The sequence below is a fragment of the Phalacrocorax carbo genome, chromosome 6 (genome assembly GCF_963921805.1).
Source record: "Phalacrocorax carbo chromosome 6, bPhaCar2.1, whole genome shotgun sequence".
NCBI classification, from domain to species: domain Eukaryota; kingdom Metazoa; phylum Chordata; class Aves; order Suliformes; family Phalacrocoracidae; genus Phalacrocorax; species Phalacrocorax carbo.
The window spans coordinates 20,894,055-20,919,986 of NC_087518.1; the positions used below are offsets into that span (position 1 = coordinate 20,894,055).

At 49.1% G+C, this 25,932-nt stretch overlaps 1 protein-coding gene across 7 annotated transcripts in view; it reads left to right on the top strand.

The window, feature by feature from the left end:
- DAG1 (dystroglycan 1) overlaps window positions 1-25,931 on the top strand; it is a 53,836-nt gene extending 27,905 nt beyond the window's left edge. For 4 of the 7 annotated variants that reach the window (XM_064454157.1, XM_064454151.1, XM_064454156.1 and 1 more), the window contains 2 exons: window positions 9,372-9,781; window positions 23,068-25,931. In XM_064454157.1, the coding sequence (XP_064310227.1) occupies window positions 9,500-9,781; window positions 23,068-25,476 (2,691 nt within the window). In that variant the 5' untranslated portion in view covers window positions 9,372-9,499 and the 3' untranslated portion in view covers window positions 25,477-25,931. Of the gene's footprint in view, window positions 1-5,461; window positions 5,507-9,371; window positions 9,782-23,067 lie in introns of all 7 variants that reach the window. The other 3 variants (XM_064454152.1, XM_064454153.1, XM_064454154.1) reach the window with 1 other exon arrangement.
- The last annotated feature ends 1 nt before the right edge of the window (window position 25,932 follows it).

Consider the following 25,932-nt stretch of genomic DNA (forward strand, 5'->3'; position numbering starts at 1 on the left):
GGGCTCTGATGCCTCATAGTCCTTGCATTTAAAAAGTGACATCTTGTGTCTTGCTTCCTTCTGGTTTGTGCTTTCTCTTCCTGTTGTCGGGTGCCTCAGCTGTACTTCCTGGCTAGAGCTGCTGAGGGGTCTTCTAGATACCTTGTTAGACTGCCTTTGTTAAAGTTATTTTGCTTTTTTAGAAATCATCATTTGTGCCCTTCACAGGTACGAGCGGCTGAGACACAGTCTGGGCTTTTAGTACACTTGGGGAAAGCAGAGGCAGTCTGGGCTGATCTTAGTATACTTGAGAACTTGTATTTTGGTATAGAAATCCATGTTAGTTTTAAAACTATCTAAACCTCAGCTTTGTCCCTGCAAATTAACATGTAAACCAGTTGGACCCCTGTGTAAATTGTTTCTAGAGAGTCCAGAATCATATTTCAGTGAACAGAGGCTGCTATGGCACAGTGAGCCCATGGAGGGCCAGGGAATTAATCTTGAGAGTTCTACATCTTCTACTTCCAATGTTTCTAGCAATTAGTGCCCCTCAAATCTGAGTGCAGTGTCATGGGGACTGGTCTGCTGCCTTGTGTACACTAACTAGTGAGAGAACCCTTTAGTTGTCCAAGTTAAAATTGCTCTAATTTTTCAGAGTGGTGCTTTAGTCTCATCTCTGTCAGCTGCCTACCCAAGTGCTTCTGCCAGCCCAGGTTTCCTCTGGCCTGGGCTCTCCCACAGGATGGCTTCTGCTAAAATGCTTTTCTGTAACGCCACTGTCTTCACTTCAGTATTAATTTCAAGAAAATTCAGCAAGATATGAAACTTTCCATACAAAAGGAAACTTAGAGTTAAAAATACCTATTTTTAGCTTGGTGCCTTGAGTTCTGTTTTTTAATAAATCTTGGAAACTGATAAAGTGTTTGTATGCATGCATACGTATACACATGCCTATCATGTTTGTCTTCAAAATATGCATTTTTATAGCATTTGTATGGAAGGAGCTCTTAGTCCCATCTTTTTTGTTTGGGGTTTTTTTTGTTTTAACCTTTTGTAGTTTAATTTCCTGGGGATTTTACTACTAGCTTTAGCTTACATTCCCTTAAACATAGAATTAAATACTAGGATTTTTAAACTCTCTCACTCTTTTTCCAGACAAAACCAGGAGTTACAAGTAGAGTTTTGAGGTGCTTGCTCTGGCTGGCTACACACTGGAAACCCAAGTGAAGCCAAAGCCAGGTTAAACTGCATACCCTCAGGCAGGCTGACCTTTGCTCCACCCTGCTACAGCTGTATATTTAGCCTATATGCCCTTCCCAGTAACAGCTTGGAGAAGATGCCTGGAGAGGAATGTGAGTCATTGTTTCCCTGAATGGTGTCCTGGGATCCTGCTATCAAGCAACAAAGTGTTGCTTGAGCCAGGAACACTGCCTTGGTAACTCTGCCTTCTATAAAACTGGCCCATCCCACTCTTCTTTTAACCTTCATGTTAACAAGCTCATTGAGTCCTCAGAAAAACTCTCATTTTGTTTGGGTTTGAGCCTGGTTCGGGTTAGTTTGGCTCTGGTCCTTTCATTAGAGGAGAGCATGGGTTCTTGTTCCCCATTGCCTTCATGCCCCACTTTGTTCTCCTCCAGGCAGGATCCCTTTTCTACTGTTGATGATCCCCATTACCCTTCTCTGCCAGCCCTCCCTTGAGACAGGGCTTGGTCAGAGGGTACAAGCAAGTGTGTAACATGTGGGGCAGCACTGGTGAAGCTGTTCTCAGTGATTATTTGGAGTCCTCTGCTTCTTAATAGGTGTTTAATCCTAATTTGCTTGCTGCCAGCAGCCAGGAAAATGGCAGTTCTACTTGACTGCAATGTTTGTAATTACAGGGGGAAAATTATCTCTGAGGCCTTCTAAATACTTGGGAAGATAATATCTGAGTTTCCTTTCAACTGAGTGCACTTGAAGATACAATCTGAGTTGGCTGTCTGGGAATAACAACGTGGGAGGAAGGGATTGACTGTGGTTGCAGCAACTTTCATCCAAGAGTCATTCTTGCCAAGCCAAAATCTGTGGCTGCTGGTCCCTGCTGCAGGTCAGTTGCAGCTGTTGTTCGAGACATGGCTCAAGCTTAGGGCAAGTAGCACACACGGACTGCAAGGGGACACTCAAGCAGGATTGACAAGTTGGGGGGGGGCATCCGTATGGTCTTCCAGCAAATGTCAGGTCAGTGAGCAAGTGTGTAGTCAAGAGGTACTTGTGGGCACCATACTCATCCCCTCCTGCCTCCCCAGGGCTATAGGAAGCTGGGGAAATGTACTCTACAGGGGAAGAACACTCTCCGTGTCCAGTTGGCAGAAGGGCTCCGGTGTCCTTTGTGCTTCTGCTGCTGCCCTGCAGTACCCCTTGCTTGTACTCTGCCCCTGGCTGGGGGTTCTGGGGGGCTGCTAGTGCTGCTCCCTCCTGTCCGCAGCTCTTTTTGGAGGGTAGGCCACTGGGAGCATAACCTTGGCTCTTATTCCAGGGCAAGAAGTTTTCCTGGGAACAGAGTCTCCAGCTGGGAAGGGCAGTATAGTGGCCCAGCTTCTGGACAGGCAGATCTAATACAGGGGAAAAAAGTGGGAATTCTGCTTTTTGCCTCTTTTCTCTCTCAAAGCTTTCCCTGCGTCCCCTTTGCAGGAAGTGCTGAAGTACTGAAGATCACACATCCTAATGAACGCAAAACCTGTGCAGTGTCTTGAGTGGTCCAGCTTCCCCTAGCTACTCACTCAGCACTCTGCAGTTGGAGCAGAGGTACCAGTTGATGTCTCTGGTCCCAGGCTGGGGGAGAACCGTAAGCAGGTTTAGTTGGCCAAGGGGAGACATGAGATGCAAATGAGAGGGCTGGGGGAAAACTACTTCCCTTCTTGGTGGCACAAAACTGTAGTTTTCAAACAAAAGGTAATGGAAAATAGTAGAAAACTTCCTCTTAGCTACAGGAAAGTTAAGCATCTTGGTGCTTACTCTAGCAGAATACAGACTGCTGTGAGGTGTCGATTGCTGCGACCACTTCCTGTACAAGCTTCATGAAGCTGCTTGTGGCATGTGTGGCTTGAAGCAACAAGTCAGTGACAGTTTGCAGCCGCGTTCCCCATCAGGAGGGTGTTGCTTGTTCCCCTGGCTGGCACACATTTTTAGCACTGCTGGTTTAGGTTTGTTTCATTGGTTTTTTTTTCCCCTAGATTGTTTTTCAGTGTCAGCATTTCCTGTTACTGACAGCAGATGTGCTGGAGGTAAGCAATGCAGAAGTACAAGAAGGGACAAGACAAAAAAGCATCTTTTTTGTGCATATGTCCGTTGAGCTAGGTGCCAGTTCAGTTGGGCATTTAACTTGGTGACAGTACAGGGTGGGCATAGCTGCAGAAGAGCATGTTGAAATGCAATTTTGTGAAGAATTGAGTACAGCTTGATTTGTACCTTCTGGTCTGATGGCGTGTAGGGTGACCAACTAATGATGGTAAGCTTGTCAACTGGCTGCAAGGGGCAGAGGGTGGAAGGGGCTTCAGGAGCACTGATCTAGGGCTTTCGCCTAAGGCAGTTCTTTCTCTTTTTGTAAAATCTTTTGTACGACTCTCTCTTGCAGTCCGATCTCTGATGCCAAGCTGCCTGCTACTTTGGTTTTGATGCACGCATGGCTATAGGTAGGCAGCTATGATTGCAGTGTTAAGCCAAAAGTCTGTGTAAAGTCACTATTCCTGCAGGTGCATGGTTAGTGCTGTGAGGGACAGGATGCTGTTGCTCTGAGCACAGCTGAGTGGGGAGCTATGGCTAGTGGTGAATATTCCTTCCTCTGCCTTGCCTGTTCCCTTGCAGCAGCTGTGTGCCAGTTAGTCTGCATGTGACAAATGCATCTCTGTGCAGTTGCCCTCCTGAATGTCCCTTTCCATAACTCATCCCCGGTGCAGCATCGTCTGGAGCCTGGGTCATCTTCTGTGAACATATATGGCTGAAGCCATTGAGGTTGGAAATAACCTCAGGAACGTGCTGCGAATGACTCCAGTAGTTCACAACGTAGGCTGTTGGAGGGGTTGCTGCCTTTGTTGCAGGGTATGTCTGGAGCTGGGCAAGTGTGGAAACTCTTACTGTTTCCTAAATTTCACGCTCCAGGGTGTTCTTTGTGCATATAATTTGTTAGACTTGCGGACTGCATGCTCTTAGTCTTGAGGAGACTTATTTATTGGTTCATAAACTTGGTGATGGGCTGCTCTGCCCAGATGTCCTGCCTCCGAGCTGTTGATCACTCTTGTCCCCCCTCCCCAGACTCCTTTAGCACAGCACAGGCATGCACAGAGCACCAGTTGCCTCTGCCTGGACCATGCCACCGGGCTGGCACTGTCAGTGCCTGCTGTTGTGTTTTGGACTGGGGAGCATGTATGGCAGAGTGCCATCTTTGCACCTGGATGGTGACACTAGATTTCACCATTCTTCCTGCTTGCTGCCTTGACATGCAGACATACAGTAGCTGATGGGACTTGCCCTGAGATCCTCCTGTGGAAACATGCAGAAGACACCTTTGCAGAAACCATAGCTCTGTTCTGGAAAGTTGCACTGGCCCTTCTTAGCAGAGTCTGAGTTTGCTTCCTTAGAGAAAGGCCACTCATTTAATGCTTCCTTTAATGAGGGTATTGGTTAATAAGCAATCAGGTAAGTGGAATTCCTCCTAACTCTCCTAAATACCTTATCTGGAGCAGAGAATTGCATGGCAGTTACCTGAGCTTTCTGCATGCTAGGCTCTGGCATTAATATGCTGGCAGTGATTAATTACCACAGCCCAGTGATGTGATTGTGTGCTTGAGCAATTGGATTAGATGCAGCTGGACAGAGTTCACTTTCACTGGTTCTTGCTGAAGTGGTGGTTTAATCGGCCACAGAGGAAGAGTGGTTTCTAGGGCAGCCATGCTCCTGCTGCTGGCACACTTCCTCATGCTTCTGATTCTGCAGTGGGCAGAAGGAAAGGTCTCTGGGAAGATGCGTGGCTGGGAGTAGCTACTTTGTCCTGCTCTCCTTCCTTCAGTCCTTCCTCCCACCTTCTGTCTATGTTATTCTGCGTTCCTGAATAATGAAGGTAGAGCATGTCCGTAACATGTCAGTGGGCCTTGTAGCTGCATGGAGAAGGAGCAAGCTCCAGCACTGTCTTGACATGTCAGCATCATATCAAGCACAGCATTGTATCAACATAACTTCACCAAGCAGGCCTAGTTCCGTGTCTCTGACATGGGGGTTTGGCACTGGAGATCAGGCATCAACATTGGCACGTGCACCAAGCACTAGGACTGAAGCAGATGTTGATAGACTTTGATGTTTCATCCAGTGCTCTGGAGGCTCAAAGTTGAGAGCAAAAGAGGTCTCACAGAAGCAAGAGGATAAAGAGAAATTCAGTTCTTTCAGAAGATCAGACAGAAAGAAACATCCTGAAATTCAGGACTAACCTGAACCTTTGTGTTTTTTTCTCCAGAACTGGGCAGTACAGATCCTGCTGGAAGAAGGAGCACTGTGCCAGGTAGAAAAGCTGGGGCGGTCCAGCCTTCCCTCATAACTTGAAAGTGCCATATAAGTCAGTTGGCCCTACAGCCTCATGCTTCCCAGAGATTAGCAGACAGCCACTCTAGAATGCCGTCTGTATTTGGGTTTTGGCACTGTTTTGAGCTTGTGTGAAGCATTGAGATTTTTGCTCCTGGAGAGCTCCAACTCCGTGCCACTTGCTGGTTGTGGACAATGATCCAGAACAGTGACTTTTTCCTCATACTACTGGGATGATGTCTCAAACAAGCCAGTCTGTGTTTTGCCTGTGGTAGTACCATGTGAAATGGTTTGGTCTTTTGAACTGATGGGGGCACCATGCTCGTCCCCAGTGCTTGTTCCAGCCTTGCTGCAGGTAATGTTTGCTGCATTCTGCAGCTGCCTTGAGACCTGCAGTGCTGGATGCTGGTGGACTTACTATGCAGGACTACTGGTATTCAGGCAGAGGACCTTCTATCACAAAAACCATTCTCTCTTGAAGTGATAGTCCACATAGAGCTCAGCGGTGTGGGGCAATGCCTTGTTCCAGCTATCTGTAGAGCTGTAGCACCCTGCCTTTCCTCCTTAACACACAGTGTGAGATGCTGGCACTGTTTCAACTTCTGTCAATTGTTCGCTGAGGTGGAGCTCTGTTAAGAGTTTTTTTGGCGGTGTAAGTTTGTTCTCAGCTTTTCTGTGTGTGTGTTGTTTTTTTTTTTCCTTTTGATATCAGCTACTGAATTCCTCCTGTGTGCTCTGCTTCTCCTATATGCAGACACCGTAGTTTCCCTAAAATGAAATTCTGAATCTGTGCAACCTGTAAATGTCACACAAGATCTTTGTGGCCAGTGTGTGAGTTGTTTGCCCATCTGATATGTGCCCCTCAGCCAGCGTTTGTTTCCTGCTCCAATAACACTCTCTGAAATGGGTGATGACTTCATCTTTCTCTCCTGCTCGCCACAGATATCCAGAACCAGCTCCTTTCTGCCTAAACATTCCTCTCCATCCAACAAGAATGCCCCAGGCCAGATCACATCATTTGGCTGAGCAATACAGCTGCACTGTGCTTAGGCATGAGCTCTGCTGCAGCTGTGACAGGCTGAGGGCAGGGGCTGGCCTGGAGTCATGGTGCTGAACCTCTCCAGGTGTCTTTATAGCTCCATGTGGTTGTATGCTGGGTATCTGGTTGTCCAGGGTGTTTCTCCTCTGCTCAGGTGTGGAGGCTCAGTGCAGCTGTGAGAGGCTGCCATGTTTCCATGCTGATAGCATCTTGGCCCTGCAGCAGCTATAGGGCTGCTGGCTTCTGCTGCGGCATTCCTCCCCCAGCCCCTGGCGAGTCTCTGATCCTGCCTGTACTTGCTGTGCAGGTTGCTTTCTAGTCTGTCGTGCAGCAGGACTTTCCAATGAGCAGGCTTCAGGAGAAGTGGCCCACAGGCAAGGTGTCATCACTATGGTGTCTGTACCCCAGTCACCACAGAGGCTGAAGGTGGTGGTTCCTCTCTCTGCTTATTTAAGGCACTGTGCAGGCATGAGAGTCCCCCAGTTTCCTGCTGTGACACTAAGTGGCCTCCTCAGGACCTCTTGCAGATGGCTGCTTCATCTCTCCAGCTCATTCAGAGTCTGTTGGTTATTCTCAACCAGACATCTGCTGTGGTAGATGTCTGCTTCTGAGGTGACTCTGGGTTCATCCACAATCAACTGGTGTGTGTCAGACTCAACCTCTGACCACGGAGGGAGCTGGTAGGAGAGATGTGTCCTGTAGGAAGTGGCTTGTCCTTACCCACCCAGCCACTTCATCTTTCATGATGATAACATCTCGAGAAGCAGCTCAGGCATCTCACTCCAGGTGTAGACCACCATGTGCTCAGTTGCTTTTGGGAAGAGCCTGGACTTGGCTTCCCTGTTTCGTCTGGTGTATTCCAGTGCCAGTCGGTTCAGGCAGTCAGAAGCACAACAGCAGTGGGGGAATGGGCTTTCTTCTGGCAATGGCATCCCACACCAACCATCCTCCTATCTGTCTTGTGGTTTCTAGCAATGTTATTCTGTGTCTGCTCTTTATTTTGTCCTCACTTAAGACAGGCTTTATCTGATCTGACCGCTGTCAGTCGCATATCTGCCTCGTGGATGCTGTAGCCAGAGGTTATTACATTCAGCTCATGATTTCCGCTACCCACAGTTGTCTTTGCTAGCTGTGACTGTGCTTGCTGGACCCATTGCCCTTGGGATGGGACATACCAGCCCCTTTGCATGAGTGCTTTATTGTGAAAAGGCCCATCAAGGGGTGAGGGCGTGCTAGTCCTTGCATGCTGGCTCTCAGCTTTTGTAGCGTGCAGGTTTTAGGGTAAGCAACCAAATCTTCTCTCCTGTTATTCCTAGAGCCTGCTGTGGTAACCTTGGGCTTGGTTGCCTGCATGGACAGGCCCCCTGCCTGCTTCTGTAAGCCCGTGGTGGGCAATACGCACTTGCCTGGCTGCAGCACAGCCGGTTGGCTGGTCCTGCTGTCATGCTGCCCCCAGAGCTCTGCAAGGGCAAGATGCAGTGGGATTTCCCTTTCCACTCAGTGTGGTTCTAGGGTCTCTTGGGGTGGTCTGATATGCATCACAACACAGCTGGAACAGGCTAAAATAAATCGGAGCTGTGCTCAGAGAGCTGGGAGCCAGTGGTTAGAAGTTGGGCTGTGTTTGTTCTGGGAATTTGGAGCTACTTAGCAACTTGGTTCAAGATGTGCAAGTGCCTGGCCTGAGGAAGCCCAGTCCTGTGTGCTCCCAGGGGGCTAAGCAACACCCTCTATTCCATGTATCTGTCCTCTAGTCCTGTATAACCTACTCTCCTCGTTACTGCAGATTAGTTAGAGGGCTGTGCTAGCTGCAAACCAAGATGCTAGAGTAGCAGTATGGCTTCCCCAGGGGCCTCAGATGGCTCTGTCCTCTTTCATGAGCCCACTTGCTCTCCTGTAAACAGGCTGTGAAGAGGAACATGGTGGGGGTGTGTACAGACCCATGACTCCTGTGTGCTGTGGCTGAATGCAGTGTGGAGGGAGAAGCAGCTGGGGAAGCAAAGGAAATAATGCACCAAAGGAACAGAGGAGAGAAAGGAAAGCTGTGATCCAGGGGACCAGAGGGAAGGTGGGGATGGGGAAGGAAGCAAGGGAAAGACGACAATGACAAAGTGAGGGAGAGCTGGAGATATAGCTTGTCAGAGTGTGGGGACAGGTGAGCTGTGCAAGCAGGAGGGAGCTGGACGGTGGTAAGCAGCATGGGATATAGTGTCTGCATAGCTTACTCTAGTCTGATTTTTGGGGTGCGTATGGCTGGTCCCCAAATCAAGTCTAAGCACAGTAACACCAAAAGTTGGAACTGAGAGGAGACCTGGTCTGAAAGCCAGACTCATGGGTCAGAGGAGCAGAAGCATCTGTTGGCAGCTTTGGAGTACTGAAGGTTTCTTGGGACCTTCATACTGTATAACTGGTATTTAAATTGACCAGTGCCCCATCCTCACTTCAGCTTGCCTTGAAAGGTCACCTATTACTGCTGTGTTCTTGTCTTGGCTTTGGTTGTATCTATCCTGTCTTCCTGCCTGCAGCTATCTCAGGATGCTGTTGCTCCAGAGCAGCAGAAAGGTGGTTATGAGCATGAAAAAGCAGGAGTATCTTGTTTCTAGAGATGCTGTATGTCAGAAGAGGACAGAGAAGCTCTTGCTTTCTTTAATGGTAGTGGTAACTCTTGACAGTTAAATCAAAAAGCTGAAATGCTACCCTTTTCATGGCAGGCAGCCCTCTGTCCATTGCAGGGAGGTCTCTGTGTGTTAGCTGGCCTGGCTTGGATACTGTAATTAATGTGCTGATTGGGTTTCCTTTGTTTAACCAGGTTCCCAGGACTCCTAGGATGAGGCTGCTGTGAAGGTCTGGCAGATACCCTGCCTACTCTGCAGTGCCTGCAGATTCCCTGTGGTCCCCTTTCCAGCTGGAGCACCGTCACCGAGGCCGCTGGGAAGAATGACTGTTGGGTGCCTACTGCAGCCCCCTTTCCTGGGGAGGACTTGGCTCCCCATACTGCTGCTGGCAGCCTCTGCTCACTGCCACTGGCCCAGTGAGCCAGCAGAAGTGGTTCGGGACTGGGAAAACCAGCTGGAGGCCTCCATGCAGTCTGTGCTCTCGGACCTCCGGGAGATTGTACCGGCCGTGGTGGGCATACCAGACAGCTCTGCTGTGGTGGGACGCTTCTTCAGAGTCTCCATCCCCACGGATTTAATTGCTTCCAATGGAGAAATTGTCCAGGTGAGAAATGCCATTCCCTGAGGCTTGCAGTTATATTCTTGCAGGAGTTGAGCTAGGCACCCCACTAACAGGCTGGTTCACAAGGGTGCTGTGAAGCAGCCTTAAGGTTTTGTAGAACTATGGGAGAAGGATTAAAAAAAAAACAAGTCCTTATCTAGCTACAAAGTTCCTTTCTTCTGTAGTAGAGAGGAGACTTCTATCCTCAGGGATGACTGTGTGGTTTGTTGGCTGTATTTAAACTGTGAGATACTCAGCCCCTAAAACGATGGACACATTCATAAGGAGATGTTGCCTTGGGATCTGGGGAGCCATGGATTCCTTGGGGCTGCTGCTCTGATGCTCAGGGAGTTTGTTTCACTGTGGTAACAAAACATTGCTAGACACATAGACCTTGTTCTGCCAGCAGGACTCCGGGCTTCCTTTAACACAGTCTCTTCTGACCTCGTCCCTAAGTCCTCTTTGGAAAGATCAGAGCCTTTCTCTTTGTCTAATTTACCCTCATGCTGCTGGCACTGCAGACACCTGAAATCTGAGTTTTGGAATCAGACCTGAGGGCAAGAAAGTGTCAGGATAGCCTGGAGGAGTGTAGGCACACTGCCAGACACACTTGCTCATCTTTTGTTCTTTCCTGGGAGGGTGCTGAGAAGTTGTCTTCTCAGCATCTGCTTGCTTGGATCATGTGGAGTTCAAAAAATTTTGTTCTTAAAAAACAGAATTACCTTCCAATCTTGGGATTTTTTTAAAGAACAAAATTGAAAAATACTTTTTAGAAAACATCATAAAAAGACAACCTTCTGGTGTGTCTCAGAAGATCAGAGGGAGATGGAGAGCAAGTCTGGAGAAAGTCTGACGTCTCAGCTTCTCCTTGAAGGCAGGTTTGTTTTAGCTCTATGTACTGTCGCACAATTATCTCAATCCAAATACTTGATCTCACTGGCTCCAGCGAGGGTGCCAGGACTGTGACATGCCCGTGGTAGACAGAAAATCTGAAAAATGCATCTATCTGTTAATGACAGATGGGAAGGACGAAGGTGGTGGGTGAGCCCATGGCTAGAGGAGTTGGAGAAGGGGATGAGCTGGTTTCAAAGCAAAGGCTGTGACATTTAATTGCCTCTGCAGCTGAGGAGATTGACTGGCTCTGATAGGAGGCAGTGGTGCCTGCCCTGCTTTAACCACTGCCTGTTTTCTAAGCAGGGGGCACCTATATAGCTCAGCTGCAAGAGTCCAGACGGGTGCAGTGAGCCCAAGATCTTGTGTTATGGAAATAACTTTGGGATTTTGACTTGTTCTGGTGTTGTCTAATGGCTACTTTGATGGCAAGAGTAATTTTCACTGTTTGTACAACACCACAGCTCCCTCAGTCTCTTTTTCCTCATACGAAAGTAATCTGTAATAGCTCCAGGTGCAGGAACATCCTCTGATAGATTATTTTGACCCCACCTGATAGCTTCAAACAATTCTCCTGCAACTTTGGTGTTGAGGTGTGTTTGCTAACACCAACAGATGCCTGAAGAGGTGCAAATGGACTGGGCTGGAGCAGGACCCAGCAGCTGCTAGTTGTGTGTAGTTCAGCAAACACTGGGAGTGATTTTCATGCTCATCTGTGGGCTTGCCTGAGTGCACGTTGCATCTGTTCACCTTGAAATTGATTTCAAAAGTGCAGCAGGCTCTAGGGCACTGCTAGCAGCCTCGCTTAGCCGGTGTATCTGGAAGGTCTCTCCCTTGCAGGGAATGCATGTTGGCTGCTGTGAGCACAGTGAACCTTTGCTATTAGGGAATTGATTCCTGGCTAGTGAGAACTGCATAGGCAATTTTGGGTGCCGGGGTGCATTTTTGTTTTACTGGAAAGTTTCAGGGCAAGTTGCTCTGGGCTTTTTCTCAGGCTGCCTTGAATTTCTTAGCCAGAGCAGTAAAAGTGTAATACTTCTGGGTTTTACTAACTGGTGTATCTATACCCTAATAAGAAAGAAGGGCTGTGCCCTTTGAGATGACGCAGTGGTTCAGAGTTTACCATTAGATGTGGTTGCCTATACACAGTCCCCTTCAATTTCTAAGTAGTGGGCTATAATTTTGTTTTTTTAAAAAAGCTGACACCTGATGTCCCCAACCTTCCAGGAGCTTCCCATCTGGAGCCTGAAGAAGGTGTCATTGCTTCATTTCTAGATAATTCCTGCTGATTATTTGTAGGGGCTGTTCATATTGTGGTGGGGATTGCCTTGAAGCTGCTTCTCAGATCCTCTCCCTGCTTGTTAGCAGGTTCCAGCCGGCTGTAGACAAAATACTTTGCTCTGCAGACTCGGTTGTGGGATGGAAACAATGCCAGGCATCTACAGTGTGGTGGAGGAATGCCCCACAGGCATGCACTCCTGCAGATATGTGGGCTCTGTGTGTAATCAGGTATGTGCTCCTGGGAGCAGTCACCAGTGTTTCCCTGCCACCCCCAAGCTGCTTAAGAACAGGTGAGATTTTAGGGTTAGGTACAAAAGTAAGTTTATTCTAACACGCTCAAGATGCAAAGGTGGACATGCAGAAAAGTAGTAAAACTACTTTTGTCTTAATTTCAGAGTCTCTTTTCTGTGTTGCTCAGAGTCAGCTGCTGGCAAGGTTTTCTGTCGGTTGTAACTCATGGCTGGCTTCTAATTAGAATGGCTGGTTCTAATTAGAACCCCCTTCACCTGTGCCTTGTCTTGCTGAGTGTGTGCCTCGGTTAGGCATTAATGTGTCCTCTGAAGGATGGCTGCAGCTTGCAGGTATTTCAGCTGTTGAATTTCGTGGCAGTTCAGTGCTGATGCTGTCCTGTAGCTTCCTCGCTACAGCAAGGCTTCTCACTATAAGATTGCTCTCATAGTGTCTGAAGGTGTCTGGAAATGAAAACTCTTTGCACCTTCCCAAAAGGGTTAACAGCAGCTTGGGACCTTGCAGCCCTTCCTGCTGCATTTGACACCAAAACCTCGGCATTTTTACAATAATTTGGTTAAAACATCCAATCTCCACATACCGTACAAACCCCTTGCCATGCAGATAGCTGGTGCGAAGGTGTGCAGGCTCCCACTGGCTCCTGGCAGACACAAGCCAGGAGCAGGATAACCAGGGGCATCGGTGCTGGTACCCTGACCATGATCAGTCATCACTGGCTGACAATCTCCTTACCCCATTTCCACTGAAGGCTTGGTGGAGTCTGACCCATTACCTCTCAGCTGTGTCCTGTTGTTGAAGAACAGATCATGCTTGGACCAAAGATCAGGTGGATTTCCTGTTCCTGCCACTTTGATTTGAAGCTGCTCCAGAATCTGGCTGCTCTGATTAAAAATGCAGCTTCTAGCCTAAATTTAGAGATGACTAGAAATATTTATATGTGCTGCCCTTTAGCTTAAATCAATTCTACCTTCATAATATTTACTTCCTTTATGTATTTATAAGTGACAGGCATATTCCCTGTCTTGATTTTATTTGGTTAAGCAAGCCAGCCTCTTTAGTGTTTTTCATAAAAAAGCTTTATTTTCCTCTCCTCATCTTTGCAGCTGTCTTCTGCACCTCTTCCAGCTTGAGTTTATTTTTATGTTTGCACGACCGCAGCTACACAAAATACTCTAGATGAAATTTTACCAGAGCCTTGTATAAAGGCATCATAATGTCCTTTTCTATAAATAACCTTGTTTGATATATCCTACAATTCTTTGCTTTTTCATGTCTGCCTTTCCTTGGGTCAGATGTCTTGCCATCAGCTGAAATACCCAGGTCTTTATTTTTTTCTGCTTCCAGTTGTCGAGGTCCTAGAAGAGGACACAGGTGAGGTGCAGGATTGTTGATTTTGCAGTGCTGGTCTTGGTTGCCATGAGGTCTGCTAGTTCTATCTCTAAGGTTGTCCTTTTCTTTTTTGTACAAAAACCTGAGCCTTCCATTGCTGTCTGGGTGACAACACAAATAACCCAGGTGAGGACAGCGGCGCTGATAGCACCTCCATCAGCATTTGGGGTGGTGGCTGTTGCAGTAAGCATGGCTCTCCGTTCATCCCACTAGCGATGATACCCTGCCACAAACTGGGAAAGCTGGCACTGGCCTTGGCCCATGAAAGAAAAACCACACAAAGGAGGATGTTTACGTGGTGATTACCTCCATCCCACATGCAGGATGTTGATCTGACTCCATGGGGAAACTGCTGTAGAAAGCATCTGGCATCTCCAAGTCTGCAAGAAGGGCTTTCTGACTAGAGGCTGTGATGGCATTTCTCCAGGCTGGGTGGGCTGCAGACACCTCTCCAGAAACACCAGGCACTGCACTTGGGTCAGAGTATTAAAAACAATCACTGACTGGCATTGCTGTGGCAATACCTGCTCCTTTCCCTTGGGATGCAGGGATAAATCCAGTTCCCTCCAATACCAGTGTACCCACTGCATATGCTCACAGTATATAAAGGCATGCAGTTTAATGCCTTTTGTTTAAAGGTGGGTCTATGAAGTGTGCTGGAAGGAGAGAAGCTCCTGGTGTGTACTGCTTTCCAAGGCACATCCCTGTGTGAGCAGGTGATTTGCTGTGTCTTCCTCGAAGACACACAAAGCTGCTGACCTGCCTTCATCCTGGGAGTGTTAGGTATGGGATGGATCCCATGGAATGGATCTGCTACTCAGGTTTGTTAGCCAATGCTAAGGAAAATATCTCAAGTGAGCGCAGCTAAGTCTTACGGTTCTTGGCTGTGTCTTGGCTCCTGATTTTGTTTCCTTTTGAAGTTCACAGTCTCACCAAGGCTTCTTTGGAAGACAGATAAAACACCTAGTAGGGGCCCCAAGAAGCTGTTGGTGTATGCAAACATAGCTGGTGGTAAAGTGATCAGAGCAACTGAATTAACTTACATAATTGATTTACATGGTGGAGCTATGCAGCAAGTTTGTGGGGTTACCAGAGTGTTGGATATCAATCTGGGCAAAAAGGAGTCTTGCTTTCCAAGCAGGAGCCTGATTTTCCAATGGTTGTTCTATTCGCTGTCTGTTGAAGTGAGTTTTATTGAACAGCTTTACTCTCATCAGACTTCGGGGACATTGTGTTATAAAGAGGATCCAAGGAGGCTGGGTTGCAGGAGTCCTGACATCGAATACCTGCTGCTGGGGCTGTGCTGCGTGCCTCAGCCCTGCTCTGACCCTGAAGCAAAGGGCTGGGTGTCAGCAACCAGCCTCCAGTGCCAGGACACACTCAGTTTCATGGAAGAAAAACATGAAATACTGGTGGGGTTGGCTTGTGGTTTGGTTGGCTTTTTTTCTCATCTTGCAGTGGTCCTTATTTCAAAGAGTTTTAACTGAATGTGGATTTTATTGAAGTGGCATTTCTCAAAGGAGGAAGATAGAGTGTCATCAAATTGGGTATCTTAAAAGGTGCTGTGTGTCTTTGTGCTCTTTGTGCTTCATCTCTTTCCCAGCGTCCTCAGTTTTCCTGGACTTTGACTAACCAGAAGGTGTAGCAACAGCCAGTCTTTATGGGGGGAGTGCACTGGAATAAATGGCAGTGCCTGGAACAGGTCCAGGCACAGGACTTCTTGGGCAGGCCTTTGCTTAGCTGCCATTATGCAATCTTAGTGATAAGATGAGCTGATAAGATTTCTGCTGAGGGGTTGAGGGGGCCACTTATCTTTTTTCCTGCAGTGAGACTGAGTAGGGGAATTTGGCATTTTCAGTGTGCACTTAGTAACTAGCTCTGAATTTGGAGAGGCGGAAAATATTACTCAATCTAATTATAAACTAGCTTTTCAGGCAGGGTGGGAAGTTCCTTGTTTTGCTCTGCTCTTACGGGTTGTTGCCCTGAGCTTCTGGGAGACTGAGGAATGCAGCAGAAAGGAGAATCCTGTGAAGGAGCCAACCTGAGATTGCAGGATCTGGCTCGCCTTTCCTTGTTGTGCTCTTGAATGCCAGCTTTCCAGCAATCTGCTGATGGCAGGAATAAATTGCCAGGGCTGGTTAGCTGTGTGGCGGCAGCACTAAACCCCCAGCACTTGGCATCCCTGCTGTGTGGTATTTTTGCTTCCCTTTGGCCTTTCACTTATAAAAGTCGCACTGAAAGAAAAGCCCAACTGAACTTTTTTTTTTAAGCTGTTTGAGGCTTTTCCTGCCCTACGCTCGCTCCCCGAACAAGGGAGAAAGCGGGGCGTGGGCAGCCCATGCTGACCCCTGCCCGGGCACAGGCGGGCTGCGCCTTCCTGCTCCAACAATAAGGCTAAACAAATCCTTCCAAGCTGCTTGCATGCACTGATGAAAGGAGGATTTCTTGGGACACTCAATGTTTTGTAGTGACCTCCCAGTAAAACAGCTGTTGTGTTCTCTTGCCCAGGCAGAGCAGGACACTGAATAGTTCCCTTATAGCAAACAGAGGCGCATCTGGAAGAGAAGCTGTCATGGTAGGAGTATGCGAGGATGGCATGAGCTGGGTGTAGCCGCTCAGCCTGTGCTGTTGTGAAGCCATTTTACTGATTGTAAAGTTAGCGAGACAAAGCACTGCTCTTTGGGCAGGCTGTGTCCACACAGCATGGCACTATACTTGCATCCTCAAAGGAGGGGGGTTGCTTTCTGTTCATGAGGCTTCAGTTGCCCAGTTAATGGCTAGTAAATGCAGATCAGGAACAGACATGTAAACTCATTCAAGTTTTCATGAGCCTGTAAAAGTAGAGCAGCTACTTCAAGGAACTTTGCCACCTAGTCCTTCAGGGACTGAAGTTTGAACTTGAAGTCGAGGGCCAGGACCTGTGATACAGCCTTTGCAGCCTTGTTCTCCTTTAGCTCGGCTTTCTGAGCTGAAAGGTTTGATTTTTCTAAGGCAACAGCTTCAGTGCACAGGGACATGCAGGAAGAGCTTTGCAGGACTTTCACTGGGACCAGCTTAAATGTGGGATTAGTGTAACTGTCCTGACCTACCCTGTGCACAAAGGAAGCACCAATTACCAGCTGTTCCCATATAGCTTTCGGTCTCTGAACAGAGGTGGTGAGCTCCTGCTGGTAATGAAGACTTGGGTCACCGAGGCTGACGTACTTCTGAGAACCAGTGCAGTCTCTGGACTGTTTTTAGACTTTCAGGGGCAGATGCATCTGCACGAAACGTCCTGAAGCAGCTTGTTTTTGCCCATGAGCTCCTGTGCCTGTTGTCCAAGGCATGTGGCAGCTTGGAAGAGCACTGTCTGCTGAGGATACCCAAAAACTCTGGCAGGTACCACAGTCCCCTCTGTAGGGAAGTGCATGTGCTGCGATTCCTCCCTGCTCGGTGTGCCTAGTAAATGTTAACTCCTTTTTTCAGTCTGAGCTTTCCCACAGTGCAGCACTGTGCAGTGGCACTGTTGCTGTGCCTGATAAGCAGAAGGCTCCAAGAGGTGCCCGTCCTCCTTTCGCCACTGTTTTCTGGGCCTTGTGTTTCTAGGCAAGACCTGCCTGATGTCCTCGTTTGCAATTCTTCTGTATTTGAGGAAACGAAGGGGGAGGTAAGGTTGGAGGCTCCTTCTCCCATTATCTCCTGGTTGCATAAAGGCAAGCCTGTCTCTCAAGGCTGTTCCTTGAGGCTAAAGACAAGTGACTGTTGTGGTCTAAGGGTTGTCCAGCTCCTGCCTTGAGCCATGTGTTCCCTGACCCAGTGCAGCAGCCTCTGCTGCTGCAGGACCTGCCAGGGGCAGCAGTGCACAGATAGCTTGGTTGCATGCACACCCCACACCTGCAGTCACTGGCTCCATCTTTGTGTTGGTGAAGAAGAGAAATGGACCCATGGGCAGTGCCTGCCTCCCAAAAGAGGACTTGATCCTCTGACTTGAAGCCTGCAGCCCCATGTTCTCGTTGTTTCTCTTGGCTCCAGGTTGGCTGTGCCAGCACCATGAATCATTGCAGTGCCTATGGTTCCAGCAGCACTGGGGTGGATGTGAAGCCCATGTCTCTACCACTGCTTGTCTGGCCTGTGCAGGACAAGGCAGCCTGAAATCTGCCTGCCCACATATCTGGTTTGGGGCTGAGACTGCCTGTTGCTTCTGCTAACAAAACTGCCCCTAGCTGCTGCATTAGCAGGGGGTTAAGATGAAGGTTGGGCTTAGGCAAACAGCTTAGGTTTGACTCTTTCTCTGCAGCTGTATTTGCATTTGAATTGTCTGTCTTTCCCCTGCCCACTGGTTAATTGCTTGCAGAAGCCTGAGCACTGCAGACTTCGTTTAACACTGGTTAGGTCAGTCAGCTTGAGCACAGTTCAGCTTGCCTTCTGCTCAGATGTAGAGGGCTCAGCCAGAGTATTTTTCATTATTAGCCCCATGTGTTAGGGAAATGCTGAAGGAAGAACACAGAAGGGGAGTCTGTTGTACACTAAATTGTCATCAGTAATTATAATCCAAATGAAATCCCTGGCATGGGGTCTGTCTCTGAGGAACAGCTGAACATGGGGAGGAGAAGGATGTGGTGGGAGATCTGGCAGAGCTGCAGGAGTGTCTGTGCTCCCCCTGCCCAAAGCAGACAGGAGTTTTTTAGGACTGATTTGAAAGGGTTTAGGACGGAGCCAAGACCCTTGCTGCTGCTGCCCATGGGAAGGCCCTGGGGAGATCCTATCGGGTACCTCCAGGGCTGGGAGGATTTTGTAGTGGTGTGCCAAAGGGAGTCCTGTGGCAGGATCCTACAGTACCTCTCTCCTTTTTGAAGGATTCATCAAGAGGAGGAGGACTAAATACTTGGAGGATGAGGGCACTCATGTAGGCAAGAATGCAGTTTTTGCCTGAATTCCCTCAGAGGCAGCAGTTTTACTCACTGTTCCTTTGCTTATCTTTGTCTTGTTGGCTACAGGGCTTTAAGATATAAGTTTAAAAAAACATATCAAACTGAGCTATCTTCTCTCATTAGCTGACTGTTCTTGGCTGGCCTAAAAATAATAGGCCATGTATATCTGAAAGGACTTTGTGAACAAGGTCTTCAAAGCCAGCCAGACCACTGTGTGTATTTAAAATCACGAACATGGCTAATTTTTTAATGGTCTTCAGTACGCGGCCAGACTTGTGTAATCTTTACCCAATAAGCATTCATTTACAATTATCTCAAATAATGTGAAAACAAAAGCAGGCTTTTTTTTCTTGAGCAACAGAAGAGTTATTTTGAAACCAGACCGCTTGAGGGAAATGGCAGGGCTTAAGGCTGATATTTATTTCATACGGGGAAACTTTTTACATGAAAACTAGAGATCCCAAATCATTAACTATGCATAGGCTTAACAACTACCCTTTGAAGCAATATTTGAAGAAAACATTGCAAGAACAGAGTCCAGGACTCCCTGCTTCCAGTTTCACGCTACCATGAACACAGCAGCAACCACGACCAGAACAGACCTGTGCCAAGGGCTCCACTGGTTAGCGTTCATTTAGGAACAAGCATTTTTATTCAGTCTGATAACTGCTTTGATTTCCTACTCTAATCTTGCAGGATTCTTCCTTTGTCACATAAACATGGATGAATTTTGCTGCCAGGGCAGTAGTGTTTAAAGCAGAGTTGTGGCATGGAAGACTTGTTGCTTTCCTAAAGGTTTCCCAGGGGAGGCACAGACATCTTGATGGATTTCATAGGCATAATACACATAAATTTAATTTTCTGAATCACCTCTTGCAGAACCCTTAGAAATGTCCACTTCTCCTCACAGGTTAAATACAGCTGAACTAGCTCAGCTCTTTTTTAAATCAAGTTTAAGTGGGTTTATAAATGTTTTGCAGCCATCGCATCCCTGCTAGAACAAGTTGTCCCAGTAGGTGGTTGCTTGGCCTGTTTCTGTTTTTCAGGAGAGCCTAGCTTTCAGTGTGAAGGTCTAGCAGCAGTTTTATTTTCTAGCATATGTCCTTAAGAATGAGTTCACATGTAAACTGTAGGTTAAAAATGGTTTTCCAGGCAGAAATATTAAGGCTGGCCTGCATCTCCCTCAATGTCATTTTTGCACATGGGGTTGGACACCTTTCCTAAGTGAGTTTGGCCATCAAATGTAGGCGCACACGAGTGAAGAGAGAATCACCTTGTGTCACGGGAAGAGACATACAACAAGCATTACTTTAATCTCAAGTCTTGGGCCCTGTGCCCTGTGGAGAAGGGAGCAGCAGAAAACCCCAGCTCCCAGGAAAACTCTGTATGGAGTGTGTGATCCTGCAATTAAGGGCTTTTGCAGAGTGCACAGAAGGGGAAGATTTGTTCCAAATGTAGCTTAAAATTACACATCCAGTGTGCAGTTCACCACTCACTAGTCAAGTTTTTATTCTTGACTGTGTAAGCCTCAATAATGCTGCGGCTTTGTCCTGGCTCCTTATGTTTCTGTTCTTACCACCTGCCCAGCCCTGCCCTTCCTCCTCACCACTGGACAGGTTAGCAGCTAATTTTGGCAGAAGGGGATAAAGAGTGGCACCATCCAGCTTCTGCTAGTGTAAATGCTGCATTGCACCAGGTGCTGTCGTGGCATCTCAGTTTTTAAAGGGTGCGATGAAATTACCCTTTTCTTTGAAGAAGGGACACAAGTGCAGGTCAGGCCCAGTTCTGGCTGGGTGGGATCAGACCTTGCCTTTGTCCTCTCTAGGCAGAAGAGATGCCAAGGAAGGACAATTTGGTCCTTTGTTCCTGTGTGCCTGTCTCAGGTGAAGGGCTGGTTTTCCTTTGGGCTAACTGGGGTGAAAGCAGCTCCTGTTCTTGCTGTGGTGGTGGAGCAGGTGTACCCAGCAGTAGTGCTGCCAAAACCCACTGTTTTCTGCCAGACACATGGGTAAGGAGCAGACCTGAGTGGAAGGATGTTCATGTCTTAGCGTATTGGTTTGGGTGGGATGTATTGGGGTGTATGGCCTGTGGGGCAGCTTTCTCTGGTGTAAGCAGGAATCTTAATTTCCTGCTCTCAGACTCTGCTGCTGAGGAGTTAACTAAAAGCTGTGCTAACAGCTTTAAACTCTGCTCTAGAAATCATACCCAGCATGTGTCTCATGATATGTTCTTCAGCTTGTCCAGGCTGGCTGAAAGTGGGGCTGATCCTTTGCAGAAGAGAGGAATGAGGGTGTTGCCCCTACAGTTGTGGCTGAAACCCTCTGCAGCTTGTGCACAAAAGCTTTCTCATGCTGCTCTCGCCAAAAGACTTTCAGACTTTCAAGTCCTACATTACCATTGCAGAGCTGCACGTCCAGACCCTTCAGTGTGCTGAAACCCGCAGCAGGGGGGAGTCTGTGAGCCCTGCTGCCGTGCCTTTCAGTGGGCTGCCTAATCGTGCCTGCAGCCGGCGGGGGTGGGAGGGGTACCCAGGAGTCGCAATCTGCTCAGTCCTGCAGCACCGGGTATCATTCGTCTCCATTCTGCATCTGTCCATCGCAGGGGCTTTCCCCAGCAGGTGAATTATGATTAGGCAGGTCTGGTGAGTCCAGCCCTACCTCTGCACTGTGTGTGTGGGCACTCCTGCCATGTGGGTTTCTTTGTGAAGCATCTCGCCCAGCTTTGCATTTGGATAAACTATGAAATATGTATGAGCTTTACAGAATTGCAGGGTAACCAAAGCACCCTTTCAGGAGGAGAGCTGGAGCGCAGCTCTGCATTGGACTGCAGCAAGCCCAGACCCTCAACCAGTCTGCTAAATCTGTCTCTGTGGGCCCCAAAATGTCCTGTTTCCTCTGGGTGTAGGAGGAGATACCTCATGGTCAGCTCTGGAAAGCCCAGCTGGGGCACTTTCCAAATGCCTCTGAGCCTGGCAGGGGGTGGCAAAGCTCAGGTTACTTGCCATGGGGTACATACTGGCCCAGGAAATGTCATAGCCACTGAGCTGGCAATGTCACCCCTTCTACTGTGCAGTTCAAGGAGCTCTGCTATGCTTTATGATTAGCGAGTGACTGTAGTGCAGATGGGTATATGTCAGTTGCTGGGAGCAGGGGGCTTGCGGGGTTTGTGTTCATCCTCGGCTATGGCCCAGGGTGGGAGGCAAGAGTGCCTATGGCTCTGACATACGTGGCTTTCCCCTGCATGGGGTGGGGAGCGCCTTGGCAGGGCGTCAGCCATGCTGGTAACTTTTGGAGAGTACCAGTGTCTTCTCCACAAGAGCAAAATGGCCAGGGGACCCAAAGGGTCCAGACCTGGGCTGGCTGGGAAGGGAGGGGTCCAAGGTTGGAAGAGGAGGGTGGGCTCAGAAAGGCTCAAACGAGTGAGTTGGGAAGTGGAGGCAGCCGGTGAGGTTACCGCTGGCTCCCTCCTCTGGAGCACATGGAAATGCCATTGCTGTATATGTTCCCCTGCTGTTGGGACCATGCAGTTTGAAGGGGAGGCTTGTACTCTTGGACTGTGCTTCACTAATCTGCGCCACAAGTTGTGGACAAAAGTGTTGCTGTTGACCTAAAAGAGGTAGTAAATAGTGCACTGGGGTCCTGAGGTGCCTGTGGTCTGGGCCAAAGCCACCTGTTGTTTCTAGTCTGCAGAAGCAAGTTGTTATATGAAAGTGAAATCCTTCATTTTAAGCTAACACTGAGTATAAAGCCAGGCTGATGTGCCACCCTGTGTGATGTCCAGCAGCACCCCAGCCTCTGTGCTGTCTCCCTGCCTGCCTGCACTGGCCATCACAGTGCTGTGCTGACCACACATTGGGTTTGCTCCCCAACGCAGCTTGCTGTTCCTCTGGCAATGCAGGAGGATGCTGTATTTTGAGCAGCTGTGTAGCTCTTGGGCTTTGCTGCTGCTTGTTGAGAGCTGGTGTGCTCCCATGAGGCAGGGGACTCTGAGCCATAGTTTGCCAGTTTCTGGCCCCTTTGGCTCAGCTTGGCTGCTGGGGGCAGCAGGATGAAGCTGAAAGTTAACATAGGAGACGTATGTTCTCCTGAGGTGCTAGAGCAAAGTGTGATTGGGTGAGGAAAGCAGTGAGAATGCAGGGATGGGAGAGGATGAAGAAGGAGCGGGAAGAGGGTAGCTGTTGGATCAGCTCTGTGGTATCATGCAGCTTCACCCTCAGCTTTGTAGCTGTCCTTGTGACTTAAACTCCCCTTCTGCCCTTGGAGAAAATGAACCAGTTGTGCTTAGTAGTTGCACAGCAAGTGCTAGAGAGCTGGTGCCTGCAGGCAAGGGGCTTTTGCAGGACTTGATGACCTCCCATGTCTCCTTAAGCCCTTTGGGACCAGTGTAACCTGCAGAACTTGTCCTTGCCACCATGCAAAGGAGACACAGGCTGCCCTGCTCTGGCCAGGATGTTCCTTCCCCTGTTGTTACACTTCAGAATTTTTTCTTTAATCCTTTATATTAAGTGTTATTGCTGCTAGAACCTGTCCTAATGCTGTACTTCTAAAAGTGCCTTCTCTCATTTGGTAGATCTCTGAAGCTGGGAAGGACTCCTTGCCTTCTTGGTTACACTGGAATGCGGAGAGCAGTTCCCTGGAAGGACTGCCCCTTGACACAGACAAAGGCGTCCACTACATCTCTGTGACCACACTACAGCCTGTCCCAAATGGGAGCTACGTGCCACAGACCGCAAACGTCTTCTCTGTTGAGGTCCACCAAGAAGACCACAATGAGCCTCAGTCAGTGCGAGTGGCCAGCCAAGACATGGGTGATGCAGCGGCGTTCATGTGTGGCGCGGAAGAGCCAGTCACTATCCTGACTGTCATTTTGGATGCCGACTTAACAAAAATGACACCAAAGCAGAGGATTGAACTCTTAAACAGAATGAGAAGCTTCTCGGAGGTGGAACTTCATAACATGAAGTTGGTTCCTGTTGTAAATAACAGACTCTTTGACATGTCTGCCTTCATGGCTGGACCGGGAAATGCAAAGAAGGTGGTGGAAAACGGAGCCTTACTCTCATGGAAATTAGGATGTTCTCTGAGCCAAAACAGTGTCCCCAACATCAGCAAGGTGGAGGCTCCAGCTAAGGAAGGAACCATGTCTGCCCGCCTTGGCTACCCTGTTGTTGGCTGGCACATTGCTAACAAGAAACCTCACCTCCCAAAGAGGATGCGGCGCCAGATCAATGCCACCCCCACACCTTTGACGGCCATTGGGCCACCCACCACTGCTGCGCAAGAACCGCCTACCAGGATAGTCCCTACCCCGACGTCGCCTGCCATTGCGCCTCCTACAGAGACAACAGCACCCCCTGTCCGGGAGCCCATACCGCTGCCGAGGAAGCCTACGGTAACCATCAGAACAAGGGGCCCCATCATCCAGACACCCACTCTGGGACCAATCCAGCCAACCAGGGTAGCAGAAGGCACCAGCACAGCCTCCGTGCCAATTCGCCCCACGATGCCCGGGTACATAGAGCCCACGGCAGTGATCACACAACCCACAACCACCACCAAGAAACCCAGAGTCTCCACTCTGAAGCCATCCATGCCATCCACAACAGATTCCTCCACGGCGATGACACGAAGGCCTACTCGAAGACCCAAAACGCCCCGTCCAACAAAGCCTCCCAGCACGATCAGATCCCCCATCTCCAAGCTGACAACAGCCTCCCCGCCAACCCGCCTACGCACCACAGCTAGTGGGATCCCCCGGCCCGGGGAGCCAAACGAGCCACCAAAGCTGACGAACCATATTGACAGGGTTGATGCATGGGAGGGCACCTACTTTGAGGTTAAAATACCGTCAGATACCTTCTACGACAAGGAAGACACCACCACTGACAAACTGCAGCTGACCTTGAAGCTGAAGGAGCAGCAGATGATAGAGGAGAATTCGTGGGTCCAGTTCAACAGCACCAGCCAGCTCATGTACGGCATGCCGGACCACAACCACATCGGGAAGCACGAGTACTTCATGTATGCAACTGACAAAGGCGGGCTTTTTGCTGTGGATGCTTTTGAAATCCACGTCCACAAATGCCCGCATGGGGACAAGTCTCCAGTGAAGTTCAAGGCCAGGCTGGAAGGGGACCACAACGCGGTGGTGAATGACATCAATAAGAAGATCATGCTGGTGAAGAAGCTGGCTCTAGCGTTTGGTGACAGGAACAGCAGCACCATCACAGTGCAGGACATTGCCAAAGGTTCCATTGTTGTGGAATGGACGAACAACACACTACCTCTGGAGCCCTGCCCCCGGGAGCAGATACGGACTTTGAGCAAAAAAATTGCAGATGACTCCGGCGGACCAAGCCCAGCTTTCTCCAACGTCTTGCAGCCCGAGTTCAAGCCTCTGAACGTGTCGGTAGTTGGCTCTGGCAGCTGCAGGCATATCCAGTTCATCCCTGTGACAAAAGATGGAAGGGTGATCTCGGAGGTGACACCAACGGTGGCAGCAGGCAAAGACCCCGAGAAGAGCAGCGAGGATGATGTGTACCTGCATACCGTCATCCCTGCCGTGGTGGTGGCCGCCATCCTTCTTGTGGCTGGCATCATCGCCATGATCTGTTACCGCAAGAAGAGGAAAGGGAAGCTGACCATTGAAGACCAGGCGACCTTCATAAAGAAAGGCGTGCCCATCATCTTCGCTGATGAGCTGGATGATTCCAAGCCTCCACCGTCCTCCAGCATGCCCCTCATCCTCCAGGAGGAGAAAGCCCCGCTGCCCCCCCCAGAGTACCCCAACCAGAGCATGCCAGAGACCACGCCACTCAACCAGGACACCATCGGCGAGTACACGCCACTGCGGGACGAGGACCCCAACGCGCCGCCCTACCAGCCTCCCCCCCCTTTCACTGCACCCATGGAGGGGAAAGGCTCCCGCCCGAAGAACATGACCCCATACAGGTCCCCGCCGCCCTACGTCCCCCCTTAACAAATGGGAGGCTCTTGGGGGAGAAGGGGCCTCCAGCTCCACACCAGTGCTGTCTGTGGGCCAGCAGCCCCCTCGCCAGCCAGGAACCCGAAATCCCAGCCTGCTCCCCAGCAGGCCCTCCCCAGCTGTACCCGGACCACTCGCAGGACTTGGGGGGACACTTGTTTTATTTTTACCTAACAAGCTTTGGTTTTATTTTCTTCATAGAAAAAAATTCTCGGCTCAAACACGCCTTCCCAGTGGCTGGGCTTCTGGCCAGGGTGGCAGGCAGGGAGGGGGGACAGGCTGGGTCGGGACGGGATGGGAGAAGCAGGCAGCACTGGGGTAGCACTCTGGGTCTCCGCTGTTTGCCTTTAACACTAACTGTACTGTTTTTTTCTATTCACGTGTGTCTAGCTACAGGACATAACATGAAAGGTAGCCTAAAAATAATTAAATTCAAGGGACTTTCTGAAG